The following is a 12,448-nucleotide window of genomic DNA, read 5'->3' as shown; positions in this document are numbered from 1 at the left end:
ATGCTTCTTTGTTTTACTCTTGAAGCATCTCACCTTAATTATAGGGCTCTTAAAGTCACAGTACCCCAGTCCATCCAGGTTATAGGAAACATCTCATATTACATTCCTCATTAAGTCCATTAGGTGCAAGGGTTTCCAACCTATTAATCCACTTACTTTCCCTTCTTAGGAGGGTTGTCTCATTGTCCATCCCTTCTCTTGTTGTAACTTGCTCCAATACACACCACCATAAATCATTTACCATATGGAAACATTCAAAATAATGTCTGCCTATAGGGGAATCAAAATTCTTATAAGGGTCATTATAATATTTTCTGTACAATCTTATATCGCTACGATGTTCATTAACTCTCACCCTAATGGGTCTGGAGGTCTGTCCCACATAGCCTATCCCACAGGGGCACTTCAGAAAGCAAATTACATTTGATATCATTAGGTCAATTTTGAATTGCAATGCCTTTTAAAGTCTAACTTTGTCTGATATCCATAGTAAGATTCATATTTTATAAGCTAAAATAATGATATTTTCCTTCTCACTTTCACAGAACATTGGCTATGATAAAACCTGATGCTTTAGCTAAGATGGGCTCAATTATTCAAGCCATTTTAGATTCAGGACTGACTATTACAATGGCGAAAATGGTTCATCTTTCTCGGTAAGTATTTGCTTAAAGGAATAACTGCTACTACTTAAAGCATTAATCATAGACAGACTACTTAAAGAGAACCTGTACTGAGTAAAAATATTTAAAACAAATGAACATTACATAGTTTCCTTGCCATCAGTCCCTCTCAGAAACTCACCATTTTCTTCTGACAATAATCCCTTCCAGTTCTGACAATATTTTGTCAGATCTGAAATATATCAGTTGCTGTCAGTAAAATATCAGTTGCTGTCAGTTATAGCTGAGAGGAGAGCTGATGTGTCCATGTTTCCCTATGGCTCAAGTGGGCAAAGTTTAACTGTGTGCTGACCAGAAAGCTGTTATGGGTAATGGCCATTTTCAAAATGGAGGACGGAAAATTCCCTTGATCACAGTGGACAAACAGGATGCGGGACAGGAGAAAGACACAGAGGAGTAGACTACATGGAAGGTAGGTATGACTTGTGTATGCTTATTTTGACTTTTAATTTTCAGTTCAGGTTTTCTTTAAGCTAGAGATGCAAAATCAACTGCATGATCTGTGCATAGCTCAATCCAGATACAGAAAAAAAAGATACACATGAACATGGCATTTATTTCACACAGGATTTGGCAGAAATTTGAATCTCACACTGTTAAGGTAGCGATACATCTAGCGATTCTGATTCAGTCAACAAAGTGATCAACTTAATTAAGCGATCTACTTCAATATGGTTGATCCAAAGTCAATTGACTAGTGTCGCACACACCACAAGCGATATCCTATGCAATTCACTTTCACTAATTGATCTGACTGATGTTGTATCTCCATGTTCTGAATGCAAATATTGATTTAGAGTTGATTGGATGACATGTGAACAGTAGCTGATTCCTGTGCTATCGACCAATATCTTGCATCCTGCTCGATTGACTAAGCTGGTCGATTCAAAATGATATCAGACACTTTTCATTGATTGGGCATACTGGAACACACTCGATTCACTCTTGATTCTATAAAATGATCTAATCAAATGGTCAATCATACAGCCAAATCGCTAGATGTATGGCCATCTTTAGGGGTTGCAGTAGAGATCAGCTGGAAAAATCCACCTTGCAGATTTTTTAATTACCTGAGCAAGATCAGTCTTTTAGGACTGAGGGGTGAAATAGTCAGATCAGAAAATAGGTATCTCTATACGTTGGTTGCTATTGGCAACAACACTACACCTTCGTTCAGCAGCATATCACAGGAAGTGTGATAACTTGACTCTCATCACAGCAAACAGCATAGGAGATAGGACTTCGTAGACGTCGTCAAAGTTCAAGAGTTTATTTGTAAAACAAATATACAGTTATGTTCAGTAGCAGTATCTACCTTGGCAAAGCAAACAGTCTGTAGAATCTTAAGCGTTCCTTGCATACTTGATCTATCTCTAATAGCTAGATCAGGCCTCTCTTAATTACATCTATGCATCTATGCTAGGCATATATACAGCATACAGATCATGTAGAATAAAAGTAGGAAAAGGAGTGAATAAAGTCCTCAGTCAGAAGTAGCCCCCTCCGGAGCCCACGTTGGCTCTTATACTGAGTTTTAAAGAGTTAAATGTGACATTATCTGAGCAGGGACGGATCAATAACTCATCGCCTGCTATTTGCTGATAAGAACCCGTGATCTGATGACAAGCACAGTCTTTACTGCGCATGCCCTGGAAATGTGCAATTTGCTTTTGAGAGTATATATCAATAGCAAATTTGCTACCCTGAACCCATTACGATTCTGTGCCATTGGGCATCTGGTCTCCTTTGTATCCTAGATGAGCCTGAGGTTATCCTAACGACAGGAACCACCAACAATTGCCTGGAAAAAATATCAGATCAGATGCAAGAACTTTTGTGCATTAATATGGCATCCTTGCATATTTACCTAGCGGGAAGTCAAGGAGGATGGTATTTTGCTGCTACACTCCTGCAGATATGGCTGTGTGTACGGAGTAGAAGGACAAAAGAGTATCAAACCATTTGGCTTAAGGCACTTTATCTAAACTAAAAATAGAAAATGTTTCCTGAACACATTTTTTTTAATCTTACATATGCACTACTTTATATTCAACTAGCTGATGACCCGGGTATGTATTTGGCTGCTGTTGGCTCTGCCCACTTTTTCTAACCCTAACACACAAACACTAAATGACCAAGTTTGTGAGCTTTCTGGGCCTTGGCATCAATAATTTGTGTTTTCCCAGTGAAATGAAACAAATCTGATTGGCTGTTTGTGGCTCTGCCCCTTTTCTGAATTTGAACCCCCAGTGACGAAATGACCATTGTGCCATAAACAGTCTAAGAATGGCAGCAATTTAAATATTCCCCTTGAAAATCAACAGGCGAATTTTGATTGGCTTTTTTAGGCTTTACCCACTTTTCTGAATATTAATCCCAGTCACCCAGTAACCAACTGTGCAAAGTTTGAGAACCCTGCCATTAACAGTGAATAAGGGCTGCAGTTTACATTTTCCCAGGGACATTTCTTTTTGACTCCACCCACTTTTTGTAACCTTGATACACAGTCACCCAGTGACCAAGTTTGTGAGCTTTCAGGTTCCTGATATCAAAATTGTGTGAATGGAAGCAATTTTTCTAGCAAATAAATCTGATTGGTTGGTTGTTTGTGGCTCCATCTCTTAAGTGAATTTGAACTCTGTCACTTAATGACCAACTGTAGCAGGTTTAAGGCCCCTGCCATTAACAGTGTAAGAATAGCAACAGTTTCAATATTCCCCTTGAAAATCAATAGGTAAATTTTGATTTGCTGTTGTAGGCTCCACCCCCTTTTCTCAATATTAATCCCAGTCACCCAGTGACCAACTGTGTCAAGTTTGAGAACCCTGCCATTGACAGTGTAAGAATGGCTGCAGTTTATATTTTCTCATGTAAAAAGTTAGTTGTTTTTGGCTCTGCCCACTGTTTCTAACCTAACCACTCAATGACCAAGTTTATCAACTTTGGGGTTCTTGACATCAATAAGTTGCATTTTCCCATTGAAATTAAACAAATCTGATTGGCTGTTTGTGGCCCACCCCCTTTTCAGAATTTAAACCCCAGTCTCCCAGTGACTGACTGTACCAGATTTGAGACCTCTACCATTAAGAAAGTAAGAATGGCAGCAATGTAAATATTCCCCTTGAAAATCAACAGTTGAATTTTGATCGTCTGTTGTAGGCTCTGCTCACTTTCCTGAATATTAATCCCAATCATCCAGTGACCAACAGTGTCAAGTTTCAGAACCATGCCAATAACAGAATGGCTGAAATCAATCTAATAAATCTGATTGGCTGTTTGTGGCTCCACCCCCTTTAGTGAATTTGGACTCCAGCCACCTAATGACTGACTGTATAACGTTTGAGGCCTCTGCCATTAAGAGTGTAAGAATGGCAGCAATGTAAATATTCCCCTTGAAAATCACTAGATTAATTTTGATTGGCTGTTGTAGGCTCCACCCACATTTCTGAATATTATTCCCAGTCACCCAGTGACCAACTGTGTCAAGTTTCAAAACTCTGCCATTAATAGTGTAAGAATGGCTGTAGTTTATATTTTCCCATGTAAAAAAATGTAGTTGTTGGCGCCACCCACTTTTTCTAACCTTGACATACAGTCACTCAATTACCAACTTTATGAGCTTTGGGGTCCTTGGTATCAATAATGTGTATATTCCTATTGAAATTAAACAAATCTGATTGGCTGTTTGTGGCCCTGCACCCTTTCTGAATTTGAACCCCAGTCATCCAGCGACCAACTGTACCAGGTTTGAGGCATATGGTATTGTAAGAATGGCAGCAATTTAAATATTCCACTTGAAAATCAACAGGTGAATTTTGATTGGCTGCTGTAAGCTCCACCCATTCCCCGAATATTAATCCCAGTCACCCAGTGACCAACTGGGAAACTTTGAGAACCCTGCCATTAACGGTGTAACAATGGCTGTGGTTTATATTTTCCCAGTGAAATTTGTTTTTGGCTCTGCCCACTTTTTGTAACCTTGACACACAGTCACTCAATGATCAAGTTTGTGAGCTTTCGGGTTCCTGGCATAAAAAATGTGTAAATGGAAGCAGTTTATCCACCAAGGAAATCTGATTGGCTGTCTGTGGCTCCGCCCCTTTAGTGAATTTAAACTCCAGTCACCCAATGACCGACTGTAGCAAGTTTGAAGCCTCTGCCATTAACAGTGTGAGAATGGCAGAAGTTTAAATATTCCCCTTGAAAAGCAATAGGTGAATTTTGATTGGCTGTTGTAGGCTCCACCCACTGAATATTAATTCCCAGTCACCAAGTGACCAAGTGTGGCAAGTTTGGAAACCCTGCCATTAACAGTGTAAGAATGGCTGAAATTAGATTGGCTGTTTTATGCTCTGCCCCTTTTTCTGAATTTGTAACCTCTGCCACCAAGTGACCAACTGTGCCAAGTGTGGGGACTGTGGCCTGATTATAGGGTTGCCAGGTCGGCTGATGGAGAAAACCGGACAGGGGGTGGAGTTAGGGGTGGAGTTAGGGGCGGAGTCAGAAGCACACTTTTATGTAGAGTGGGGCTAAGCAATGGGCTTTTTTTAAAAAAAAATTATAGTATTTATATCGCACTGACATCTTCTGCAGCACATTACAGAGTACATAGCCATGTCACTAACTGTCCTCACCAGTAGTACTGGTCCAGTGCACATAAGAGACAGTTTTTCACCAGTAACTGCACATAAGAGACAGCTTTTCACCAGTAAATGCACATTATAAGAGACACCTTTTCGCCAGTAAATGCACAAGAGACAGCTTTTCACCAGTAAATGCACATAATAAGACACAGCTTTTCACCAGTAAATGCACATAATAAGAGACAGCTTTTCACCAGTAAATGCACAAAAAAGACAGCTTTTCACCACTAAATGCACATAATGACAAACAGCCAGTGTTCCCAGTATATGTAGCCAGGGATATATGTGCCCAGTATATGTAGCCAGGGGGTATATATGTCCCAGTATATGTAGGCAGGGGTGTAAATGTCCCAGTATACGTAGGCAGGGGTATATATGTCCCAGAATAGGTAGCCAGGAGCTATATGTGCCCACTGCCCAGAATAGGTAGCCAGGGGCTATATGTGCCCAGAATAGGTAGCCAGGGGCTATATGTGCCCAGAATAGGTAGCCAGGGGCTATATGTGCCCGGAATAGGTAGCCAGGGGCTATATGTGCCCGGAATAGGTAGCCAGGGGGTATATGTGCCCAGAATAGGTAGCCAGGGGCTATATGTGCCCAGAATAGGTAGCCAGGGGGTATATGTGCCCGGAATAGGTAGCCAGGGGCTATATGTGCCCAGAATAGGTAGCCAGGTGAACCTCCCCCCCCCCCCCCGCAGGAGGAGAACAGTGCAGCAGAGAGAGAGCTGGGAGCAGCGGTGGAGAAGGGGGGCAATCTCCCCCCCCCTTCCCTCACCTTAGGGTGCTCTCTCTCCCCCGCTGTCTCCTCCAATATGATGTGCAGGCTGGCGGGTGGCTGCGGGCGGAACTTACCTCTGTGTCGCAGGCGCCGGAAGTTCGGGTCCCGCAGCCGCTGAGATTCGACTCAAAAAAGATCCGGATCAAAGATCCGAATCATTCATGAGCCGGACAACACTATTCAGACTGATTAGTGTTGTCCGGCTCATGAATGATTCGGATCTTTGATCCGGATCTTTTTTGAGTCGAATCTCAGCGGCTGCGGGACCCGAACTTCCGGCGCTGGAGCGACACAGAGGTAAGTTCCACCTGCAGCCACTCGCCAGCCTGCACATCATCCTGGAGGAGACAGCGGGGGAGAGAGAGCACCCTAAGGTGAGGGAAGGGGGGGGAGATTGCCCCCCTTCTCCACCGCTGCTCCCAGCTCTCTCTCTGCTGCGCTGTTCTCCTCCTGCGCTGCGGGGGGGGGGGGGGTCTCTAAACCGGACAACTTAATTGTCCGGTTTAGCATGCCTTTTTGCACCGGACACAGCGCACAAAAACCGGACTGTCCGGTGTAAAACCGGACACCTGGCAACCCTACCTGATTACTGTGAGAATGGCAGCTTTTTACATTTTTTCCATTGACATGAATGGGTGAAATCTGATTTGCTGTTTGTAGTTCCGCCCATATGTGCAGGGGGAGCAGCGAGACCCCCAGAACATATCATCCCAGGTAGTAAGGGATCTGTATACTTAGTTTCTTTCAAATCGGTTAAGGCGTTTTCAAGTGATCGCTGCACATACATACATACATACATACATACATATGATTTTATATACAGATACCGTATATACTCGCCAGCAAGCCGAATTTTTGACCCCCAAAAAGGGGGTCAAAAGTTGGGGGGTCGGCTTGCTTGCGAGTCATGTGATAAAGCCCCCACTCCCCCTGCGGCCGCCGCTGCTATTACCTTAGCTCGGCGCCGCTTCTATTCCCTTGTCCTGCTCGTATACGGTAATCCATTCCACAGCAGCGCGCCCCACGGTGGCTGCTGTGTGATGACGGAGGAAACCGTAGAGAGCGGTTCCCATAGTAACGGCGATACACATCGCGGTTACAGGAAGCCGCTCTATATGGTTTCCTACGTCATCACACCGCAGCCGCCGTGGAATGGATTACCATATATGAGCAGGACAAGGGAATAGAAGCGGCGCCGAGCTAAGGTAATAGCAGCGGCGGCCGCGAGGGGAGGGGCACTATATTAGCTATGCTGGGGCCCTATATTAGCTATGCTGGGGCACTATACTGGGGCACTACCTACCCATACTGGGCACTATAGTAGCTATACTGGGCACTATAGTAGCTATACTGGGGCACTACCTACCCATACTGGGCACTATACTAGCTATGCTGGGGCACTATACTAGCTATGCTGGGGCACTATACTAGCTATGCTGGGGCACTATACTAGCTATGCTGGGGCACTATACTAGCTATGCTGGGGCACTATACTACCTATACTGGGCACTATACTGGCTATACTGGGGCACTACCTACCCATACTGGGCACTATACTAGCTATACTGGGCACTATACTAGCTATACTGGGCACTATACTAACGATACTGGGGTACTACCTACCCATACTGGGCACTATACTAGCTATACTGGGCACTTTACTACCCATACTGGGCACTATACTAGCTATACCGGCACACACTGGGAGGATCACATGGACAGCATTTCCTACCCCCGGCTTATATGAGGGTCATTCATTTTTTCCTTGGTTTTCAGGTAAAAGTTGGGGGGTCTACTTTCAGCTTTGTATTTTGTTACTGAGGTGACTTTATTTGCCTTGCAAAATCTGTCCTTTTTATATATCTTCAGCTTTAATAGAACTTGTGGGCTGATTGTTATCTCTCTTAAATGCCACACTGTTTAGGTAATTGACGCCCAAAACTAGAATTGGTCAGGTAGTTTATGCCTTGTCAACTGTAGTAAAACTAATTTGTAATACTATGCATTAACAGTGTCATCTTAAAGTTCTGTACTTTGTTTCTTTAGTGCAGGGACTTAAACACAGCTTAGATAATACACAATTTACATATACAAACATGCCTTTATGTATATGCACAAAAGGATCCGCAAACCAACGGTAGTAGAAAATGCTGGTAATTCTTTATTCAGGAATTCCACAAGGCAAGTATAAAAATCACAAGGTTCAACTGACGCGTGTCGGGCTTACAGTCTGCCCTTAGTCATAGTACTATGACTAAGGGCAGACTGTAAGCCCGACACGCGTCAGGGCAGACTGTAAGCCCGACACGCGTCAGTTGAACCTTGTGATTTTTATACTTGCCTTGTGGAATTCCTGAATAAAGAATTACCAGCATTTTCTACTACCGTTGGTTTGCGGATCCTTTTGTGCATATTCCTGACCTGGCTTGGCTTCCCAGATCCTGCATCCACTAGTCGAACTGGTAGGGGGTTTTGAGCATTTTGATTCCTCACCACATATGTCATGCCTTTATGTATAACAAAATCAGTAATTCCACACCTGCATGGTAGCTAGCAAATGCAGTATGGAAACCAGTATGGAAACAAGCATAATTAATACAGGTTTAAGTAGAAAGCTGGGTGTGGAGGTGATTTCCCTCTTTGTTGTATTCATAATCTGCCACCAGCAAAACTACAATGGTAAGGGAATAAAAGGCACTTGTATAAAGCATGGATGGCCGTGGATGGTGACAACGTATGCGCTGTCACCATCTATGGAACTTGCCACATAATCACACATGCCCATTGCATTGGGCATGTCATAATAGCATTGCAATTTTAATATGCTCAACTTCTGTCTATGTCTTGGAAAGTCATGTTGTAAGTTTGCATTCTGTCACTGCATCAAACAAAATGGACATGTGTGAACGGATCTAATAGTTAACATAGGATCCATCAACGTGTCATTGGTCTTTTGTGTTCCATTGCTGAAAACAGAATGTTTTGGTTTGTAGTATGAACCTAGTCTTATTAATTCTAATCTCTGTCTCTTATGCATGCATGTATAACAGGGCTGATTGAAAGCTAATGAAACTGTCTCTGTTTCTATTTCAGGGATGTAGATATGGCAATGCTTTGCAATTGTTTGGGAATGGCTTACATCAACATGTCTAAATCTGCAGCTACACCACCTTATTTAGTGTTCTTTCACTGCAAGTGGTAGCACCTTGTATGTGTTGTCACATAGGATGCAAGAACATTGTTCAGACATCAGAAGGAATAGCCTTCTCAAGTGAACCTCGTACCATGTGCTTGTCATAAGATTTCAAAATCACTCTTCCCAAGCTTAAATCAAAATCCAGTCACATACCTCTGTTGTACTCTCAGGGCCTAGGCACACTGTTGCAGTGTGCCTAGTCAGCACTATTTAATGCATACACTCATGCACTGCACAGCAGTGTGTTTTGACAACGCACTGCTGTATGAATTTTTGTATTCACCATAGTTGAATGGACTCCACTGTGCAGCAGGTAGCAACATAGGTGCCACGTAAAACACATGGCAACTTACGTTGGAGTGCAACGCAATTACTCCCAGGCTATTTTATGAACATCTTCATTTGCTATGTGGATACATATAGGGTGCTACTACTTGCTGTGGCTGAAGATTATGGCAGTCCAGTTTCAGGTTTTGATATGTGAATGCATGAATTCACACACAACAATACAGCATTGCCATCTCTACCTTCCTGAGAGAGAAACTGGAACAGCCTCATTACATTTCAATCAGTCCATATTTTAGAATTTTTCAGAAAGGTATGTTCTGTCCTGGACAACAGTGGTAACTAAAAAAGTTTTCAGACAATCACAAGTGCAAACGCACAGCATACAGTAAAAACCAAGGTTAAATTCTTACAAGTGTCCTTGTGATGTAGCTCATAATGTAATATATCTGAAAAAAATAGATACACAAAGAAGTTATAAATTGCCAACACTTGGCATTACCTCAGGACTTGCTACCAGAAGAAAAGATCATTGTATGTGCCAGGTATTCATGACATCACGTACAAAGGGGAGTACGTCAGTGTGGGAATAGTTCCTTATACCAACGCACATAATTATTAGCTAAGAAGATTATTGCTGCAAGCATGAAAACTCTTCCCAGACAGCATCTGTTTCCACATAGAAAATTGGTATGATTATGAAGGGTTTTTTTAAAGCTGTAGAACACTTAAGAGAAGACACATTCTCCATTGTCTTAGATCTTAGGAGAACCTCAATATAATCTTAGAAATGTTACAATATCATCTGAAAAATATATTTAATTTTGTGTTGCCTTCACTGCCTTATAATCATAAGTAAATACCACAGTTTTAAAACAGTTCCTGCTGCTTGACATGACGTTTGTGTGCAGGTCGCAACAGATATAAACCTCCTTAGCTCTGATACTTTTGCAGTGTTCTTTTATAATTTTAGTAGATGTTTTACCAGCATGATATAGTCAGTTTAGTGATTCTAATGTGTTTGTTTTAAAACGCACAAGGCTAATGATTCTGTAATGTTGTGTTATAACCTGGAGTTATCCCTACATAGGCTTAATCTGGAGGACGGGTGATTGACCTACTGGATGTGGCCCTTCCCAGAAAACTCCTTGTATCATCCACTGTAGAAAGGATAGCACATAGCTTTCATACACACATTCTGCATACAATTGTAAAGAGGGTTAGTGTGACTGTGATATCCAGACTGAGTAGCAGGGTTGATGCAGTGACAAGCCAGCGGAAGACCAGAAAATGCCAGATGATCGCATTGCAGGGCTTTCAACGGCATTACTTGAGCATGGGGTGGGGGGATGTTTTTGGTGATTGAGAAGTCGGAAGGATATGTTTATGTGGTGTTTGTTATCAAAGAGCATGCTAAGGAACACGAACAAATAAGTGTCAGACCAGTATGCAAATACAGTAAAGCCTTGGATTGCAAGTAACTTGGTTTAAGAGCGTTTTGCAAGACAAGCAAAACTTTTAAAATAATTTTTGACTTGCTATACAAGCATTGTCTTAATATACAAACGAAAACAAATACGTGCGTCACGTCATCACAACTGATCCGATGGTTCTTTTCCTTTGATGCTGCAGGATTGTACTTAATTGTATTTATTCTGAGTGTAGGGACTGTACATTGTCAAATTTCCGTTAAATTTTTAAAAGTAGGCAAAAGCAACTGTTATTAGATATGTTCCTTGTTGAGGTCATACACACTCAAAAAAAAGGTTATGGTGAGCCAACAGATAACTGTACAGTACTTTGTATTAAATATTTTTCTTCTGGAACGAATAATCGAGTTTCCAATCACTGTGATATAAGAGTGCTTTGGTCCTGTTGATCTCGGCACCAGTGATTGGTGCGGGCACCCCTGGGGCGTGGAGTCTAAGAGAGCATGGGTCCTCACCAGCGCACCCCCAAGAGATGATGGGCCATCACCCCAAGCGAATAGTGGACTACGTTGCTGCCTGGTTCCCACCAGGTCACGACCCCCACCAGTGACGAGAAAAACAGGAGGGGTGGACCTTGCGATATGGAAAGAAGGATGGACTAATGATCGACTTGGTTGAAGACAAGAATGGCGGTAATGGCAACTGGACTGACAAGTAGAACTGACTTAAAGGACACCCGAGGCGAAAATAAACAAAGGAAATAAATGATTATATATATCTTCCTTCTCCTAAAAATGACTTTTTAAGATATTCCACGGTTTTATTTTATGTTTGAATCTACTTTTTAAGTTTTAACTGTTTTATTGTTTTTGCTCAATGACACATTCATTGAAGTATGCCAGAGCTAAAATATATGAACTATTGATCCTTTTTATCTCTTTCCTGATCTCAGAAGCAATTTTCTGCTAGGAAAGTGTTTTATAGTTGGAATTTCTTATCAGTGAGGGTCACACTGTAGTCACTTCCTGTCTGAGTCAGGACTGAGTCAGCCACTTGCATACCTGATATTTAACACTTTTAGGCAGAGAAAGAAAAAAGAAACACAGCCTAGTTATTTCTGTGTTTGGCACTGTACATACCCATGTCACATGTCACCTCGGGTATCCTTGAAGGCAGGACTGGATGACAGGCCCAATAGCATTAAATAGGATAAAATGACCGGACTGACAGGAGTGGCTGAACTGGCATGACAGGACTGACTTGACCTATCAGACTGAAGTGACAGGACTGATGTGACAGAACTGACGTGACTAAGCTGATGTGAAAGGACTGACTTTGCTGACAGGACTCGTTGACAGAACAGATGTGACAGGCTGGCAAACGGTGCAAAGACACAGAACACAGACCGAACAGCGCTGAGTGGCCAGGGTT

General features: G+C 42.3%; 1 protein-coding gene across 1 annotated transcript in view; it reads left to right on the top strand.

Annotated features, from left to right (window-relative positions):
* The window catches only part of NME7 (NME/NM23 family member 7), a 311,856-nt gene that overhangs the window by 39,523 nt on the left and 259,885 nt on the right, over nt 1–12,448 (top strand). Inside the window, exon 4 of the mRNA XM_068269804.1 lies at nt 546–656. Coding sequence (XP_068125905.1) covers nt 546–656 — 111 coding nt within the window. The remainder of the gene's footprint in view (nt 1–545; nt 657–12,448) is intronic.

Source organism: Hyperolius riggenbachi, chromosome 2 (genome assembly GCF_040937935.1).
Source record: "Hyperolius riggenbachi isolate aHypRig1 chromosome 2, aHypRig1.pri, whole genome shotgun sequence".
NCBI classification, from domain to species: domain Eukaryota; kingdom Metazoa; phylum Chordata; class Amphibia; order Anura; family Hyperoliidae; genus Hyperolius; species Hyperolius riggenbachi.
The sequence above is the reverse complement of the archived record's forward strand: the minus strand, read 5'-3'. Positions and strand labels throughout refer to the sequence as shown.